The sequence below is a fragment of the Perissodus microlepis genome, chromosome 1 (genome assembly GCF_051167445.1).
Source record: "Perissodus microlepis isolate ML-2025 ecotype Zambia chromosome 1, ASM5116744v1, whole genome shotgun sequence".
NCBI classification, from domain to species: domain Eukaryota; kingdom Metazoa; phylum Chordata; class Actinopteri; order Cichliformes; family Cichlidae; genus Perissodus; species Perissodus microlepis.
This window is the reverse complement of record NC_140461.1, coordinates 12,045,305-12,065,771: the sequence shown is the minus strand read 5'-3', so window position 1 is coordinate 12,065,771 and position 20,467 is coordinate 12,045,305. Positions and strand designations below refer to the sequence as shown.

The 20,467-nt window shown below is 38.2% G+C and overlaps 1 protein-coding gene across 3 annotated transcripts in view; it reads left to right on the top strand.

Annotated features, from left to right (window-relative positions):
- Nucleotides 1-20,467, top strand: part of trpm7 (transient receptor potential cation channel, subfamily M, member 7) — a 152,683-nt gene that overhangs the window by 4,446 nt on the left and 127,770 nt on the right. For 2 of the 3 annotated variants that reach the window (XR_014800406.1, XM_084930017.1), the window contains exons 2-5: nucleotides 10,554-10,633; nucleotides 12,060-12,098; nucleotides 17,255-17,462; nucleotides 17,863-18,076. Coding sequence is in view for 2 of the 3 variants with exons in the window: in XM_084930017.1 (XP_084786143.1) it covers nucleotides 10,554-10,633; nucleotides 12,060-12,098; nucleotides 17,255-17,462; nucleotides 17,863-18,076 (541 nt within the window). In the remaining variant the exon portion in view is untranslated. Of the gene's footprint in view, nucleotides 1-9,173; nucleotides 9,777-10,553; nucleotides 10,634-12,059; nucleotides 12,099-17,254; nucleotides 17,463-17,862; nucleotides 18,077-20,467 lie in introns of those variants that run through there. The other variant, XM_084930026.1, reaches the window with a different exon arrangement.

Below are 20,467 nucleotides of genomic sequence, written 5' to 3'. Positions count from 1 at the left end.
TGTTGAGTTGTCACACTTTGGTCTCATGACTGTTTGTACTTTTGTGTGTTGCTTTCTGGCAATCTTATCTGAAGGCTTTAATGAACCTGTTCTCTCCATTTTAATAGTCTTTTATAGGCCAAGTTCTTGGAACAATAACATATGGCAAGGATTCCAAATTGATAAGAGCTGTCATAGTTAAAATAAATGTCCCGTATTGTGCTTCTCTTTTAATTGAACCAATATATGATAACAGATTTTCAGATAACCACATTGTAACTCTTTTGATTGGGTCAGTTAGTTTAGCAGACTGTATAGTATCTGGGGTTAAACGCGGACATTTTAGTGATTCGTCTTATAGAAAGATGTGCAAAAATAAAGTCTCTTTTTTCTGGAGGAAATTTACAGCTCTCCATTTTTTATTTTACACATAAGGATAAGCTATTTCATATGATTATCCAGACTTAAGAGTGATGCTGGCTGCAGGGTAAAAGCTGTTTCTTAGTCTGCTTATCCATGATTTGTTGGACTTGTAGCACTTGAAAAAGTGGTGAGTCCCTGAGAATATTGATGGTTCTTACTAGGCAGCAGAATAAATCAGACTATATACTATACTATATTATTATATTTATTTATTTAATTAATTTTTTTTGTCCCAGGCAAAACCATGGCCACGTAACCTAATCCTCGTGATATCTTTGAACCACTCTCACTGTGTAACATAAGACCACTGTTTTAGAGCCATGGCTCTTGTAATGATCCTACAACCAAAGATGGCCTGCAACAAATTTTCATTGTCAGAAACTTAGGATGACGTCTCACCATGTGACAGCTACAACAAATGTATTAAATAAATGAAATCCAATAAATGTTGGAAGCCTTGTTTGTATGGTATGACCTCATGACTGCGCCATTGAGATTATAAAATGGAAACCAATATTTGAGGAATTTCAGTCATATGTTGTAGCATATGATTCAGTGTGCGATGCTCTTTTACTCACACATACCGCACCTAAGGATGGGAATCAAGAACCAGTTCTTGTAGAGATCCAGTTCCCAGTACTCTAATTCCTTGGAAGCGTTACTCTGCTTGCCTATTGATCCCCCTGATTGGTTCTTGCACACTCACGTTGATCAGTTGATATCAGTTCCTGTGTTGGAGGAGGAAACTAGTGGAGCAGTCTCCAGTGTGGATATGGACAGTACTTATTTTTATTGCACAAAAGAATGAGAGCACGATGGTAAAGTGTAGTCTGCTCCAGGACAGAAGCGGCTGCATTATACGGTTAACACAACTTCAGCTCTTCGCAAACACCTGCACAGACATCATGCTAACGCTAAGCTAGCCAAGTGAGACAGTGTTTCAGATTGTTTTACAGAGTAACATGAAAGTAATGTTACGAATACTATAACAAATGTCTTTCTCCTGGCTGTAATTAAATAATGTATTGCATTACTTTTAAGAAAAATGTTCTGTGTAATAATGACTTAAGCAGTGACTCTAACACTAATCACAACAAAGAGCGGAAATACCTCCAACATGCACAAGCATTTAACCACGCAGCATGTAATTGATTTGCACAAACTTAATGTCTTTGATATGCTGCTTAGAGATGGTGGTGAATCTCAAAGTGGAGCCGATAAGGGAATCAATAAGTGATATCGAAAATGGAATTGGAATTGCTAAATTCTTATCAATTCCTATCACTACTCACACATAACACATTGTATCCAGATTTATTAGATCTGTGTTGCGCATCGTGTCTTGCGTTACATTGCTAAAATTGCAGACTGTAGTTGCCTTCAACAGCAGCACAGATGCTGCAGCTGGAGCTGGGAATAAAAGCTGACAAAGTGATGCAGGCTTATCAGCAGCGCTGCTTTTAAGGTATAAGTAGAGCTGACTATAATTAAATTGATGTACTCCATAAAATCTATGTGTTGTCTACGTTATCTCACGTTGTGTATGACAACTTTAACACTGCCATGGTTGTAACTGCAGGAAAAAGACTGAAATGGAATCAAGTAAAGAAAAGAGGACAATAAGCACTGTCCTCTCTTAAAAGATCAAGAAGTTAATACCAGAAAGATTTCAAAATAACTAGATAAAAAAATAAAATGAAATAAAAGCAAACTTCTTGTTCCTCTTTATTGTTTTTGATTGTAAAGGAGGTCTGTTATGCTCATTTCCAAATGCTCCTTGATTGATTTTTTTTTTTTTTTTTTTTTTTTTAAATATACTGGAGTGGCTTTGCATAATTCACAGTTCAAAATAACCATAATTTACACTGGGCACCTCAGAACCCACTGTGTTTTTACTCCTCTTCCTTTAAGCCAGCTTTCTTCTGATTGGCTACCTGACAAGGCCATATTGGGGATATCTGCTTTTGTTGGTGTCATACAGAGCCAAGAGGAGACGGGGAAAAAAACCTCCAAGTTGTAACTTTTTGCTGATCTGGATTATCCTGCCCTATCCTGCTCTGGCTGTATTTAATGTAAAAATCTGCCACTGTAACAATGGACAGAAAACACCCAAAAAATAATAATGCTAATTGGAGATGAGGTGTGGGAGAAGAGTCTGTGTAGGATCCATTCTTGTTCTACAAATGCAAGGCATCAGTTAATTCAAAGTGCTTCACAGACTTCATTATTCAAAAACTAAATTCCACAAGATTTTTCCAAACTTAGTAAGTTTTTTAATGTGTGGCAGCCATTTTTTAGATCATGTATTAAAACAAAGTTCTCTGATTGATAATTCAGTCTACCACCCTAGCGTTTTATTTTTGTTTCTTGCCAGTGTTGAAGTAGTATCTTTGCTGATGCAGTGTAATCTTTTGCCTTATTTGTGTTTTGTTTTTTTGCCCTTGCTGTTGTGTTGTCTGTTTTTTTCTTTATATCAAAAATCTTAATAAACATTAAAAAAAAAATCAGATTTTTAAATGTCCTGTCCCTACAAATGTCCATTTCATATGTAGAATGACGTAAATTAATAATTAGGTCTCAAGATTGTGTTGTGTACCTTATGAGTTAATCACTTCAAAGATCAGTAGTCGGACAAAAAAACCCTCCATGAGAAGGCCTAAGCTCACTGTACCGTGGAGGATGCCCTAGATCTGATGAGTCACAGATCTGTGGCACAGTAGTAATTCTTGTTAAGGGAAGAAAAAAAATCATATCTTTGGGTTAAGTCTGTAAAATAAATTAAAATTTTTTAATTGGCTTAAATCCTGAACCATATTTATGTCTATTACAAATGGTGGGAAAGCTCTTGAAATCACATTTCTATCAATACATTTGGTAACAGCTTCTTAAATCAAACATGGAAGAAAATAAAATGGCAATAATTAATCTAGGTCTTTCTGTTTGTTCTGAGAACAGCTCTTGCACTGAAGTGCTGACCTCGTTGCTTCCACTCTTTCTAATGGGTAATAGAATTGCCAAGCCAGATGTTATCTCACCCTGTATTGCGTCACTCAGGGCCAGAGGAATGATGGGTTGACCAGCCAGCCTTGTAACATTGTTGGGAAAAAGGAGCAGGGGAGAGGAAGAGCTCAGCTGGCAAGGTTTCTGGCTGAGGGGTGACAGATGGAAGAAAAAGTGACAGTGCACAATCAAATTTGTGTCTCTCCAAATTAACATATTAATTCCCCCAGTTGCACATAGCTGCCCATACACAAAACTCACAGCATCTAACACTGCTGAGCTGAACAGGATAGAAAGGTGCTGGGTCAAATTTTCCGCGTGATCGGCGTTGTCATAAAAACCCGGGGCTCAGAAAGAAGCCAGAGAGGAAGAGGGAGGGAGCGAGGAAGTGGGAGAGTAAGAGTTGGTGTGTGTTTTTTGGCAGCGTCTGTGAAGCTCAAGTCTTTTGTTGCCTGACATTTTCAGGTACCATGGTTACAGGTTAGCAGTCTTGCTTTTATCTGCCTTATTAACCCTTTGTTAGATTGTATTGGATCAAAAAGACAACGGTTTCAATGCATTCCTCCACATCACAGAAAGAGACCTGTTTATTCCTTAGGTGTGTCTCACATTTGTCACTAGTTCAGCAGATGGCGAGACTGAATTAGATGTCGAACACTGATTAGATGAGCGATTCTGTTAACCAGTGGGCAGTAAAGAGCAAATGACCTGCTGTGCAGGTAGAAGGTGAAGATGAAATCACGCAGCAAAGTTCGTGAAATGTAAACTATAATCTTTCTACCATGTGGAAAAGTTTCAGTAAATATGGGGAAATGTGGCACCATGCAATAAATATGGCTTTAATTTAAATGATTACAATTATAGTAAATGGCGTTATTAAAATAAGATAATCCAGATATACTGATTATTAGATGGCATTCTGTTTTGCATCACATCCTCAGTTTTGTTCAATCCCAACTAGGCTGGGACATGTTCAAGCCTAGTTGGGCTTTCACTAATGTTGCGTGTGCATGTGCCAACTCTTGATGTCATCAAAGCCCTGAAGCCATTTATTCTAGTGGATGTGCACGAACCCATCAACCGATGGGTGTGGAAACTCCCATCAGTACTGGTATAGGAGTAGAAGTCATTAATACATGAAGCAGTGTTATCGTGAAGGTGTTTACAAAATTGTTCCTGCATTGATTTTTTTTTTTTTTTTAAATAAATGTGTTTGGAGGGGATTAGGCCAATAATAGTAGGAAAAAAATGGAAAGAAGTATTGACATCAGCTACATTAAAACCAGAGACATTAAAAAGACACGTGTTACTGAATAAAAATTTATAGGCGAAAGGTGATTGTCCTGCTCCTGGAGAGCCAATCAACATATGAGCTGGTCTTGTTTTTGTGCAGTTGGCTTTTGACAGTTTCAGCTATGAAGCGGCAGTCATATCGACTCCTTATTGTAGTAAAGATGCAGAGAACTGTGCTTATCTTTTTTTCTTGGCTTACTGTAACTATAAAGATATTGCAACTGCCAGTATATGGTTGTGTGTCCTCTTATGATGCGTTATTGCTGCATTGCTGGCAGATATTAGACAATAGTCACTACTTTTGCTGGTGCTCATCACTTGAGGAAAAACCGAAAGCTAACCATCTTGTGGTGAAGAACAAATGACTCAAAGGGGATAAAGTGTGTTTTAACTGTATATGAATACGTAGACAGGCAAAGCTCCTGGGTCTAAAAAATGAAGCCAGTGTAGAAGCGTCTTAAACCTGCATTCTTGTAAATGCCTGCAGGGGGTGACTCCTGTAGCAGCACGAATATTGTGAAGAATTCTGAGGAAAAGACGGTGTTATCTTTCTTCCATTCCCTCAATAAACTCTTACCTGATAATTGTATGGTGTCAGTCACTAGTTTCATTTTACAGATTTTGTTACCCGTTAGAGCTAAAAAGGACAACAAAGCAGAGTTCACCTTGGAGCAGGTCTGCCTCGTTACTGCCGAATTGCTACTGCGAGCATCCAGTATCAAAACATAAAGATGGCGACAGGAGGAGGACTGCGGGAGTTAATTATACCCAATGGGTGGCATGATAGTCCTTCCATCATTTAAATACAGTCTTTTGAAAAATTTGTGGACAGTGGGGGAAGGATGCAAAGCCATTGCAGTAAATAACTATATAATTCATGCTTCTTTGCTGGGGTGTTTTTATGTTGTGCTATGTTTTCCTGCTTTCTTGTAGACCAGTGCCATTGTTATCATGGCCAGCATGTTGTGATAGCCAACATATTCTTTCTTTTTAAAATGACAAATCTGAAGTGTTATCACGTGGATAGACTGCTTCAAGCACTAACAATACTATTTTTCTAATTGGCTCACCAAATATCAAACCTACTATTTAACGTCATTGGATACAGTGGTTTAGCCTCCCATGACTGCCTGTAATTGCATGCTCTAAACCAGTGCTAAACATGGTTTTTCCTGGCTCAGCATGGGCCTTTGGGTGGCGACTATGCAAGTAAGCAAGATTTGTACATGTAGTTTGGCAAAGAGTCAGAATTACCTTAATTAAAAGAAGTCCAAGATTTTGTGGTTACCTTCTGTGTTTGATGTGATGACTAATGCTGCTCTTGTGTGTCTGTGTGTTAAATATAAAGATGGAGCCCAGAGCCAGGTGGCTTAGCAAAAAAGACTGAAAACAGATCAGGGGGTCAGCTCTGTCACGAGCTCTTATGCCTTACTAGATGTTATAATGTGTATTTATCTGTTTTCTAAAATCTTTTAACTGTTTGGGTCGTAGCTTAAGAACTGCGGGTCTAAATTTGGGGATTATTCCAACCATTAAGTGGCACCCACTTTTTATTTACCATCTTTAATAAGTGGTTTTGATAATTGTGGGTTGATCTACACTCTGTGGTTAGCAAAGGCTTCATGAAGACAGTTGACTAAAACCTGTATCCATACTAACAGTGAAGGTAATAATCCCACTACTGAGATAATAAATCTCCCCCCCCCCCAAAAAAAAAAAAAAAAACCTCAAAGGTTTTCTTACAGAAATCAGGATAAAATTTGAGAATAAATAAATAAAAGAATTTAGTGGTCAAAATTCAAAGTTTTGGTCTGTTAAGCAGCTTTTCTTTGATTCTTCTTTGATTTAAGACCTTTTATCTCAGTAGTATGCAGGTTGTATTTTTTAGGCAGCAAATCTGTGCCGTCACTTCATTTCAGGTAGTGTCGCTTGATTATGACAAAAACCACATGGCAGAAGTCACACCAACTCTGACTTGGTAATCCAAGGTGTGTGCGTGTGTGTGTGTGCGTGTGTGTGAAGAGTTGTAAAACTGTAGAACTTGTAATCTCGATTGCCTTTGTTGTGCAATTATTAAAAATAAAGCCACAGAGGGGGAAAAAAAACCCCAACAGTCTCTGTCTGAGCATGCTGCCAGGGGTAGGGCAGGATGACAGAGAAGGGTTATGGAAAAAAAAAATCTTATATTTTTTTCTTATCAGTCAATATAAGTATCTATCATGATAGAAATCAAATATGTTATTTCCTTTAAGCTTAAAGGGCTCTTTTTACTACTCACATGTGAAGATATAAGTTTAATTTTCTTAATCATATACAGTAAAATATTTATTTTCTGTTGAACATGAGAAATGTACTGTAAAATTGTACTACTATATTTTAACATAGGTGTTTATACAGAATAAACTAAAATCTTAATTCCGAATAGGAAGAAGCTTCAATTGTTACACAAGAACACAAACTGGAAAACTAAATTCAATGGCAATTTCAAAGAAATCTGGAAAAAAAAGATCTCTCTCTCACACACACACACACACACACACACACACACACACACACACACACACACACACACACACACACACACAACATCATTATTATTGTTATCATTATTATTGATAATGGTGGTTGAGTAACTATCTTGCTTGGGAGCAAAACATCAACTATTTTCTCCACTGCTGTTGCTACTGGGCACAAGAGCCGATCTTGTGCTAGAATTGGCGGACAGTTTCTGACTTTTGCACACTTTGGATTTTACCAGCACTTTGTCTTTTTGTGTATTGTAACTCAAAGTAATGTTCATATCGCCACTGTCAAAAGCTGTAGACCGTTGTATCATTTTCTTCTCCCTGCGCAGGAGCTAGAGTGAAAGGAGAAAAGCCATATCGGATGACCCTTTTTTCCCTTCTGCAGATAATTGAAGAGTGTTGCACAAGTAGTGACACAATAGTTTGATTTTTAACTGTAATGTGATAAATTTAGTAAACGAATATTACTGAATTGCAGAAAATGGTAATGGCATAACGGTAACATGTTTCTTTGTAACTAAATACTGCTTGAGTGGTTGTCCCATACAGTCGTGAAAAAGTACAGTCTTTCTATTCAAAGATTTTTTGTATCAGCACATAATAATAAGATTTAAAATGATTTAAATACAACCTCACGTGAACAACAGTGCATGATGTATTATACCACATCATTAGTCGACACAAAGGAAGCCAAAATGAAAAAGCAGTGTTAAAAAAAATGAACAAACCAAAAAAAAAAAAACCCTAACTGAAGCAATTAGTTGAAGTAAGCCTTTGCTTTAAGACTTTATCACTCTTTATCGCTCTTACATCATTGTGGAGAAATTTGGGCAACTCTTCTTTTCAATATTGTTTCAGTTCATTGAGGTTTTTGTACAACTCTCTTAATATCCCTGCCACAGTATTTCAATTAGGTTTTGGTCTGCACTTTGACTGGACCATCACAACAACTTTATTCTTTTCTCTTATACCATTCTGCTGTAGATTTGCTAGAGTGCTTTGATCATCGTCCTGTGGCATGTCCCAATTTGGGCCAAGCTTTAGCTGTTAGACAGATGCTGTCATATTTGACTCGAGACTATTTTGTTAATACGGTCAATGACTGAAGTTACCCAGGTGCACCTTGTAGTGGTTGCAAAACAATCAAATTCTAACCCCTCCACCACCATGCTTGACAGTTGGCATGAGGTGTTTACGCTGATACCTTGTTTAGTTTTTGCCAAATGTGCTGTCGTGCGTTACAGCCAAACATGTCTACTTTGGTCTTGTCCAGCGGATAGTTACGGGAGTCTTGTGGTTTGTTCACATGCAGTTTTGCAAACCTAAGCTGTGTTGCCATGTTCTTTTTAGAGAGAAGGTTTCTACTGGCAACCCTGCCCAACACCCTATAACTTGTTCAGTCTTTTTCTAATTATACTGCCACGACATTTAACATTTGTCATGCTAACCGAGGCCTGTAGAGTCTGAGATGTTGCTGTTGTTGTTGTTGTTTTTTTGTGCTGTTTCTCTGAACATTGTCTCATTTTGGGTGAATTTCAACTGCTGGAAATATTAACAGCTGTCATGATTTTTTTCCACTAGAATGATGGACTTGATATTGTTTGGAAATTGCCTTATAATCCTTTTACAGATTGATAGACAGTAATAATTTTTTTTTTTTTAATATCATTGCTGATGTCTTTCCATCTTGGCATTGTGTTAAGACACACCTGAATGCTCCATCCCCACAAACTGCTAGGACTGATTTAAAAAGAAAAATGTTCTGATATCTTAAAAAACAGCTGAATATGATAAATAGCATTTGTGTAAACATAAATCATTTTGTAAAGGTGATGTTACTTTATATTTTATTGACATAGAAGTGGAAATTGAACAATAATTGGTGCACATGTTTGGACCCCCTTGTACCCGTATAAATTTTCAGGATCTTCGTTAAGTTGGTGTATTAATCCATGTTGGGACCTTTTTGTTTAAACTTAGTTGCCTTTATTTAATCCTGGCATTTTTTTATGCTGTTCTCCTGTAAATGAGTATCAAAGTAAAGGAGGCTTCTTAAAGACTAATTGTAGTGCCTGAGTTGTTGGGAGAGGTTTTGTGTGTACTGCGTGAATCACAGTTGGTGGTGTGTTGTCAGTAGCCAACTAGGTATATATCACTGAGGTCTCTGCCCATCCACTAATCCTCTCCCACACCCCCGCCTCCCTCACTTCTTTCTCTCCAGCCCAAGTATAATATCTAGTTTGTCTCAGACACATTCATCTGCCCCCTTAGTGGCTTCTTACAGATTAACTGTGGATGGAGTTTGGAGGCTGCAACCTCTCACTGATCACTCAGCGTTTAACTCGAGCTGGGTCTGTATGGTAACTGTGCAGCTGTAGACTTTGAGACCTGTATGGAAATTGCGTGCAGATCTAACAGCACAGTGAGTTGCTGCTGATGACCCAGGACTCGGGAGAGGCTGTGGGTGTTGTGGTTTGTCCAGGAGATGCATGAAGGAGCCCTGGTATGTTTCTGTACAAAGCCCTTAAACACAGAGATGAAGAGGAGGACATCCAGGTACAAACTTGGTTGTTTATTGTCACTAGTCAAGATGTGGGACGACATGCTTATTGACATGTTTTCAGTATTTTCTGGAGGCAGATTTAAATCCTGTTGTGTTGGATGTAACTTCGGATCCTGAATTTAAGATGCTTCTGTTTAGTTGATATCAAACAACATGCTGATATTGAGAAATGTTTAACGTGACCTCTGGGAGAAAATGTTGCTCTGCTACTTTTGTCAGATTTTAAGGAATCGTTGAAATGTTTTGGAGAAGGTGTTTGCAGGTTCCCCTCTTTGTGCTGAAGAGATTAATAGTGCTAATCGCCCTTGGGTTCCTCTGAGCTGCTCTGGAGGGGAACAATAAGGCACGAGGCATTAAATGAAAATTCCTTCACCATAAACCTTTGTTATGAGAAAAATGCTGTTGTAGAATTAGAAGGCTGTTTATACTGTTTGGTAGATGCCTCTAACTGGTGTTCCTCGTCAGCTTTTTTTGTCATGATTTTATATGACTGTTTCATTTTTCTTCTGTGTTAAACCTTCTAATCCCCTTAAATTGTTATAGACTAAATCCTGTATTAAGGGGTGCAACATCCCTTTTAGCCTTTTAAGATGTCTTGAAGTTTATTATTTAACATTGTTATAAATAACTTAAAACATACTTGGCTTTTATTCTCATTAAATTTTTCTTTATGTATCTTTTATGTATACTTTGCTTGAATTGCATTTGAGTCCGTTAAACATGAGAGACCTCAGCTGCTGCTGCTCACAACTCTTTCTTTTTGTTCACAGTCCCAGAAATCCTGGATAGAAAGCACTTTCACCAAGAGGGAATGTGTGTACATACTTCCAGTGTCAAAGGACCCCCACAGGTATGTGCTTAGACCTACTGTAGTGAGTCTGCTGGTGATAGCCATGGAAACGGCGTAATTGCATGGTGTGAGTTAAAGAAGGCCCAAACCATAACGACTACTCTCCAGAGGCAAAATGAGTCTGTTTTAATGTTTATGTCTGTCAATAAAATTACAGATTTAAGTGTGGGGTTAAGCAAGTGATGAACCTGTGGATCGTGACTTCTTTCAATCTTAGGGATGGGATTCTCTCTCTCTCTCTCTCTCTCTCTCTCCCCCCCCCCCCCCCCCAAAAAAAGCAATATTAGCAAGGCATCACTCCAATTTTTCAAGCTCTGATATGATGTTTATACCCCAGATTCAGGTATCTGCTTTATACCAGTGTGAAAGTAATAAAATGTCATCCTCACAGTGAGAATTGGACTAGGAATCTTTTATGTGTGTAGATAGATAAAGATATATAGCTGTCTGTCTGTCTGTCTAGGTCAGGGGTGCCCAATCCTAGTCCTCGAGAGCTACTGTCCTGCAGTTTTTAGATGCATCCCTAATGGTTTGATTACCTCTTCAGCATGCCATCAAGTTTGGCAAAGGCCTGATAACAAGCCATTCATTTGATTCAGGTGTGTCAAAACAAGGATGCATCTAAAACCTGCAGGACGGTAGCTCTCGAGGACTGGGATTGGACACCCCTGGTCTAGGTCTTTTGACACAGTATTTTTCTGCAGACTTACTGGAATCTTACAATGCAGTGTTGAAATTATATGCAGGCGTCTTCTTGGCTTGGCGTGTCATGAAGGCCACTTATCCACACTGTGTGCATGACAAACATCAAACAGCTCTGTTAAAGGGGCAGTAGTTGCTATAAATACTCATCCACTTGCAGAGAAACAGGAAAGGAAAAGGTGATTTTTTTTTTTTTTTTTTTTTTTTTTTTTTGTATATGTTCCCACCAGCAGCTTATATTTACGGTTAAACAGTCCTTGGATGTCTTCCTTTCTTCTTGTAAACTCACAATAATGATGGGTGACTTGTTTTCCTGTGTTTTCTTTTACATCAATTATTTGCGAACTGGTTATTCTCTGTTAACTGCTGTACGTGCGGCTTCTGCTAAATGATTCAGAGGTGTTAGTGAACACAGGCTCATTTAACATTAGGTCAAAGTGTGGCATGTGACTGTGATCAAAGTGAGTCCCTTTGGAAGGTTTCATAACTGTCTCTTGGTTAAAGGCCAACTTAACCGGGCTGTCTGCCCAGGAGACAGTTAACCTTCCTTAATGTCCTTAAAGAACTTTCTCTGCTGAGAACTTCCTTCAGACTTGGAGAAATCAAACCCTCACATTAGTCTTGTTTTAGAACCGTCGTGTATGGTCGGAAATACTCTTCAGATTTATCTATTCTGTTTTTATTTATATTCACACTGACTGAGTTGTTGTGGCATTTCTTTCAGATGCCTTCCAGGATGCCAGATTTGCCAGCAGCTCGTCAGGTGAGTATTTGTTTGCTTGTTGTTCGACTCATTCTCTGTTATCTGACAGGGTTAGCCTGGCAGAATCCATGCCTAACCAGCTGCTTTACATCAGAAAACCCCCCAGAGGTAAATTCTTTGCAATTCCTTTGAAATTCCACTAAACAACAACCTTTACCAGGAAACAATTAAATTCCAGGCTTTATGTGTTAGGATGCGTATTCTCCCCTAAGGCTAGTAGAGGAAGACAGAAAACAAAGCTCAGACTCAATAATGATAAACAATTAGGCTTTTTTGTTTTTAGAAAAATCTGTCATCATTGATTTGTAGATGGTTCATATCTTGGAGTGTGTCCAGTATTTCAGTTGTGTATATGTTTTAGTAGCTTGCTGCCTCAGAGTTTGAAGTATCACAATACTGTTGCGGTTCCACACCCAGGCAGAAGCCTTAAGGGAGACCGATGTCAACATCTGGCTGACACGAGAGGGAGATAGACAAATGATGGAAATGGAGAAAGAAGCAAAGAGGCTGTGAATTAGATCACCTTTGTCCCTGCCAGTGAATCCTGTCTGGCAATGTTTGGCACACATCTTGTGGAGAATATTAAAATGTTTCTAGAAGCCAAGCCATGCCACTCTGCAGCCCTCCAGGCAGTTATTTTGAACTCACTGTCTAAACAAATGGGCAACTGCGTTCCAACATAAACTCAGCATCTGCTTATCTCACAAAGTCCTGAACAATGCAGTGCTAACTGATGTTATAGATACAATAAGTAATGGAAATGCGAAAAAAACAACAACAACGTATACCCACAATAATGAGTAGATGATCCTGGCCTTACACAGCTGAAACTGTCAGGATCTGTGTGCATATATCAGCACAATAAGATTAGCTGATGTGGGGTTTTTTGTAGTGGAATGGTCATAATTTCCGATAACTCAAATAGTTAAGTTATAAGAATAATATGTATTTTTATTTATTTTTTGTCTCGTGGGTCAATAATACTGCGATTTAAGAGCTGAAGCATAAGAAATTCTCCTGCGGAAAAGGAAATGTGAGAGCCATTTAAATTTATCCTAACATTAGTCCATCAGTTAATAATTTCAGGGTTCGTCTAGATGGTGTTTTAGTGACAAGGGTGTAATATTTTGAAACGGGTGAGACCAAAATCTAACCAAAGCTTATTTTTAGTGTCACTTTAAACGAGTTACCTTAATGGAGCACTGATTTGTTCACTGTGGCCATTGTACTTGTATGACAGAATGAGGAGATGTTCATAAGCAATGCTATACTCCGCCCACATGTTTCCCAGATGGATTAAGCTTAGCGCCCCAAAGCAAGTGCCAGTTACTACACCTTTGACCATGAACTGGAAGTTCAAGTCTTGATAGTAATGAATAAATGATGAATGATAGTAACAATAACTTTGTGTCAGCTGGGCATGACTTTGACTTGTCTTGTTACTTATAGAGCTGCTTTGTGAGAATGAAATACAGCTCATTAATTTTAATTTATTAATTACAATTAATTAATTGTAATTAATACATTTAATACCCTGCTAAGTAAGTTTGCTCACTTACAAAGAAATGAGACCCCTATTTTTTGGAAGTTTCATTTTAATGGAGAAAGACAGAATATCAACCCAAGTTGATTGATTTTGGTGGAGCTAGAATTATAACACAGAAATTATAATCAAGATTTCAGCTGTAAAAAGAATGGGATACATCAGTGTCATGAAGTTGTTATTACAAAGTATAAAGAATGACATGTGTAAGGGTATGGCTTTGAAAAACAAAACCAGATTCTCATCCAGGTAGCAAACTTCGGCAATGGGGCCAATATGTTGTACCCTCTTTAAGTAGCAGCTTAAAGAGCCGTTATGAGAACTGGATTTCAGTGAATGTGTTTTATTTTATATTTATTTTAAGATTATGTAATGATATCGAGTACATTTGCACTATACCCCCATATAAGCAATATCCCATATTGCTGCAAAAGAGGAAATACGGATACCTACTTCTCTTTTTATGTCACAGGTAGACAGAGCCAGACTTAGTACTTCCAGGGGTCGATCTTGTAAATGAAAAGGACAATTTGTTTTGCTGAATTTGTTTTACTCTTCTTATTTATTTAAAGCTGTCTCCATTGTCTTGGCTTCTGCCACAGTATGTTAACAGGCTTTGAAAGATTGTGAAGGTTGTGTGCTAGAGTTATAACCAGAAAACACTAAAACAAGGCAAAACTAAGTCCAATGAATTGTACAATCATTTCAAATACCTGCACCTTTACTTTATTGCAAAAGGGTCTTAAACATACAGATGACAAAAAACACATGCAATATTGCACTGATTGACTAAGTCTAAATATACAGTACATGTCCCAGGCGGCTGAGTAGTACCTGAGAATTCTTTGTACACCTGAATGCCATTGCTATTAATGCAGGGTTTGACAAAATCAATGGTCCAATGGCCTGGGGTCATTTTTGGACCTGTGACGATGTTTCCACCAACTAATTCAACTGTGAAGCAGATTAGGTTAAATGAACCCTCACTAATGAGTAGGTTTTTTTCCTGATTAAAATGTCACTAGAAGTACTACATTAAAGGTTATTATAATCTTAAGGAATGGGTTTTAACTGCTCCCATTCATCGCTGGTTTGTTTTGCACAGTCATAGCACAACTAATTTAAGAAGTTGTTAAAATGAAAACTAACACATAAATTGCTATATCTAACACAGCATGCACTCCAATACTATTCTCCATTACTGCTATTTCTGAAGCTTTTTTTAAAAAAAATATAAATTGTATATAAACAAATTAATTATCCTATATTCTTAATAATCTAGCTGGAGTACGTTCTGTAATTAAATTGGCATTTTGGGGGGTGGGGCTTGTTTATTAGTCATTTATTTATATATATTTTTTAATCTCATCTTCTGGCCTATTGGGGGAAGATGTTGTTTTGAACAAGGGATCCTATGCACATGTAAACAGTTTTTGTTAATGATGATGTGCCGCTTTAGCTTCTCTGCCTTTTGTGCAGCTTTTGATTGGCTGCCCATTGCAAACAGGAGGTTTGCTTTGCAGGTGGACAGGGCGTCTGTACTCACAGCCAGAGCTGTGTGCCTCACATGACAGTGTTGTCTCATGCACATACAGATGTTAGGAAATCTTAGGGAAAAAAAAAACCTAATCTAAAGCCTGAACTTGTTGATTTATAGTGGCTACTTATACTTGGCTGGCATGATTTGAAACCACAGCAATGTTTATTTTGAGGAGGCAACATTGTCGCAATGTGTGTTTATAGAAAATAATGTAAAAAATAATAGGCTCACATTCATAGTTCAACATAATATTCAGTTGAAGAGTGCAGTGTTTTCCGAAAAACACTTCAGGAATACAGGGAGTGCAGAATTATTAGGCAAATGAGTATTTTGTCCACATCATCCTCTTCATGCATGTTGTCTTACTCCAAGCTGTATAGGCTCGAAAGCCTACTACCAATTAAGCATATTAGGTGATGTGCATCTCTGTAATGAGAAGGGGTGTGGTCTAATGACATCAACACCCTATATCAGGTGTGCATAATTATTAGGCAACTTCCTTTCCTTTGGCAAAATGGGTCAAAAGAAGGACTTGACAGGCTCAGAAAAGTCAAAAATAGTGAGATATCTTGCAGAGGGATGCAGCAGTCTCAAAATTGCAAAGCTTCTGAAGCGTGATCATCGAACAATCAAGCGTTTCATTCAAAATAGTCAACAGGGTCGCAAGAAGCGTGTGGAAAAACCAAGGCGCAAAATAATTGCCCATGAACTGAGAAAAGTCAAGCGTGCAGCTGCCAAGATGCCACTTGCCACCAGTTTGGCCATATTTCAGAGCTGCAACATTACTGGAGTGCCCAAAAGCACAAGGTGTGCAATACTCAGAGACATGGCCAAGGTAAGAAAGGCTGAAAGACGACCACCACTGAACAAGACACACAAGCTGAAACGTCAAGACTGGGCCAAGAAATATCTGAAGACTGATTTTTCTAAGGTTTTATGGACTGATGAAATGAGAGTGAGTCTTGATGGGCCAGATGGATGGGCCCGTGGCTGGATTGGTAAAGGGCAGAGAGCTCCAGTCTGACTCAGACGCCAGCAAGATGGAGGTGGAGTACTGGTTTGGGCTGGTATCATCAAAGATGAGCTTGTGGGGCCTTTTCGGGTTGAGGATGGAGTCAAGCTCAACTCCCAGTCCTACTGCCAGTTTCTGGAAGACACCTTCTTCAAGCAGTGGTACAGGAAGAAGTCTGCATCCTTCAGGAAAAACATGATTTTCATGCAGGACAATGCTCCATCACACGCGTCCAAGTACTCCACAGCGTGGCTGGCAAGAAAGGGTATAAAAGAAGAAAAACTAATGACATGGCCACCTTGTTCCCCTGATCTGAACCCCATTGAGAACCTGTGGTCCATCATCAAATGTGAGATTTACAAGGAGGGAAAACAGTACACCTCTCTGAACAGTGTCTGGGAGGCTGTGGTTGCTGCTGCACGCAATGTTGATGGTGAACAGATCAAAACACAACACACACAACAGAATCCATGGATGGCAGGCTTTTGAGTGTCCTTGCAAAGAAAGGTGGCTATATTGGTCGCTGATTTGTTTTTCTTTTGTTTTTGAATGTCAGAAATGTATATTTGTGAATGTGGAGATGTTATATTGGTTTCACTGGTAAAAAGAAATAATTGAAATGGGTATATATTTGTTTTTTGTTAAGTTGCCTAATAATTATGCACAGTAATAGTCACCTGCACATACAGATATCCCCCTAAAATAGCTAAAACTAAAAACAAACTAAAAACTACTTCCAAAAACATTCAGCTTTGATATTAATGAGTTTTTTGGGTTCATTGAGAACATGGTTGTTGTTCAATAATAACATTATTCCTCAAAAATACAACTTGCCTAATAATTCTGCACTCCCTGTATTTATCAGGTGTGGCATGGATTCCTGTTCCTTGTACTGTTTGTTTCTCTAGATTATTGTTCTGCTTTTGAAAACTCTTGTTGTAATTGTTTTACTGGTTTCCTGTTATTCTTTTTGTTTCTTCAAAATTGTATCATGGCTAATAATAATTGAAACCGCAAACATTTGAAAATTTCATCTTGGCTTTTTTTTTTTTTTTTTAAAGGTGCTGCTGTGGGCGGCTGGTGCGCCAACATGCTGGCTTCACAGCCAGCTTGGCCACCAAGTACTCGGATGTGAAGTTGGGTGAGAGCTCCAATGTGCCTATGCCCGAGCTGGAGGAGTGGTCAGTGGAAAAACACACAGAGGCCAGACCCACTGATGCCTATGGTGTCATCAACTTCCAGGGAGGGTCTCACTCATACAGAGCCAAGGTGAGGGGCTAATCCCCTTTGCTGTGTCATGTTTACATTTTTTTTTTTTTTTTAATTTAACATTAATATAGAAACTGTGTTGGGGGGGTGTTCCATCACTGTATTTAAGGTGTGGTAACTTCTACATAGATATCCTTGGTCTTGGTGTTTTATAGGTAAACAACTTTAGGCTTGACTTGAAAAACAAAAAAACAATTTGATCAAAAACTGTTTGATAAATAGTGCAGATTGTGTATTTCAATTGATTTTAGCTTATTTTTCTTTGGCACTTCACTCTCTATAATATTTAAAGGCAAGTTTCTTCAATCCAAACACAAATTTGTTGTGTGTCGTGACCCATCCTTTCTTCGTTGTGTGTTACGCTAACATGTTTTTCTTGTGTTTGTGAAACTGTGGACAGTATGTACGTTTGTCCCATGACGCGAGGCCAGACAGCATTTTACGACTGATGCTAAAGGAGTGGCACATGGAGCTTCCCAAGATCCTCATTTCTGTCCACGGAGGAGTTCAGAACTTTGACCTGCACCCCCGCATTAAGCAGGTGGTCGGCAAGGGCCTCATCAAAGCTGCTGTCACCACCGGGGCCTGGATTCTCACCGGTGGTGTTAACACAGGTAAATAATCAGAGAAACATTATGTTCTTTTTGAAATACTGTGGAAAGGACAGAGTTCTCCTGCATATTGTATCATTTTTTAAAAGGTCTTGCAATTCAGATTGATTTTTAAATGAGGAAAGGCATTTTTTTATTTTTGTTGAAATTAGGGAAAATATTGGAAATCTACACTTTTATGTCAAGATTCTCACAATGTACATTTACATGTATATTCAAAAATATTTAAATCTGTTTCTCCAAAACTCTTCTTTTACAAAAGCTGCAGATTCATGTTTAACAGGTTGTTCAGTCATTGTGGAAAGGAAGTCCTGTCCAACATGTGCTCAGTGGGAAGAAACTGTGTTATCTGTAGATTAACTTTATCAGCCACAGTGCACTGAGTGTACTCTACCTTTTCAGTGTTACTGGCCTCAATACATTTTGAACAAGTTGCACTTCAAGGATATTAAATCATTATAGCTTTGTTTTTATACTGAAATCAGAGTCTCGGGCTGAACATTTTCATGTGGTTTTCACAAATAGATCTTTATTCCCTCAGCACAAGAACTCTGAGGAATAGCTCTTAATAGGCCTCATATTCTCAGCAGTGACTGACCATTGTGGTATCATCTTTATGTTTTAATGAGACAGGAGGCTTCATTAGTTTTGCTACTGGTGGATGGAACCACTGAAACCATCACTGATTGCTGCGCGATTAGACAAAATGTGTTAGAAATAAAACCAAAAGTTGATCATAATGCTGAAAGCATAGCAGCCTCCATTAGGTTTGGCAAGTTCAAAGTGGTGACAGAACTTCATAGGTAGTTTGTTTTTGGTGCTGCTAGAAAATGATTGTCAGTCCTGGAACATATTTGATGTAGCTTCTCATGAAGGTAACACCCATCAATTGTTTGACCAATAGGAAGATATCTGTTGTTGAAATCCTTTTGGTTTTCAAATGAATTGCCAACAATGCTTGATTGGGTGGAAGATGATCTTTTTCGCATATAGCACACAATAAATGGTCTTCTACTAGAAATACTCTGCTTTGGTTTGGGGAAGGGTGATCCCTGGGTGGAGCATGAAAGAGGCAGGATATATGACATTACTTGGTGTGAATTCACTGGACGGTTACCTGTACTATTCTCGCATAGGAGAAATTGGTCATTACAACAAACCTAATTAAATGTAAAATTTCCTTGTTGAGTCAGCAGATTCTTGGTATAATGAAAAATACACTTATTAATATATCTGAATAAACATGATTTATTATTATTATTATTATTAATAATAATTTTTAATTCTAATGATAATAATTATAATTTCTATATATTAACAAATACTTAAAAGGCATTTTTCTTTGGAAGACTCTTAGCTATGCAATCCTACACAAATAAACAGCCCGTTAATGGTGATTCGCTGATGTAGCAGAAGTTCTCTAACCGTGTCATTTGGTTGTGAGTCGAGGCTGATGTGTGTTTGCAGCCACAGTATGGCGTTAAGATGTTGTGGTCTGATCATAGTGTTTAAATCATTACTCACAGGGTCAATTACTCAGACCAGTGATTACTTTTAATCCATCTCTGGTACTTTGGCCAGTTGGGATGGTCTCCCGGCTCACAAATTACTGCTGAATTCATAGGATCCATCAAGTGAGGATTGTGGTTCACAAACAACTCCAGGGCTAATGTACTTGTTGTGAGCTGGTCCCATCAGTGGCATTTTGGTCATTAACACTTGGGGTTTTTTTCTGTTTCTTTTATTTTTTTGTATTTGGACTCTGCTACCTGACAGCAATGCATGTACTTTAATGAACAGAGAACAAGAGAGGAACATGGGCTGTTATTTTGTCTAAGAATGAGAGAAAATTGAAAAACATAAACTAATGGTAGATTTATCACTTAATAAAACTACATCTGCTACTCCCCTATTTCCATGGGGTCGCCACAACAGGTAGCTCTGCATTTATGATTTGGCAGATTTTTATGCCAGTTGCCCTTTCTCACACAACCCCAAACAGATTTGTTAAGCCAATTAAATCTGACCTATGAATCATTCAAGTATTTAAAAAAAGGTGATGGACCAGTGTTGTGTCTGCACACAACAGACAAATTAGCAAAGAACCAATATTAACCATACAAATCTAAATTGTAGGTTTAGGCTTTTTAAAACGCTTAATTTTCTCTTATTTCTTTAGGTGAATCTATGAAAAAGGCCAAAGATAACAGTTTGATGGGCATAGAATTGTATTCTTGCACCAACAAGGTAGTTCTCAAAGACATGTTAGCCCAAACCTTAGCATGTCTTGACATTGTGTGCAGGGTCCTTAAAAAATTGAGAAGATTGGACAAATGAAGGACAAAAGAAGTAGCAGGTCTTAAAAAAGAATCTCCTGTAGCAGATCAACAGTCT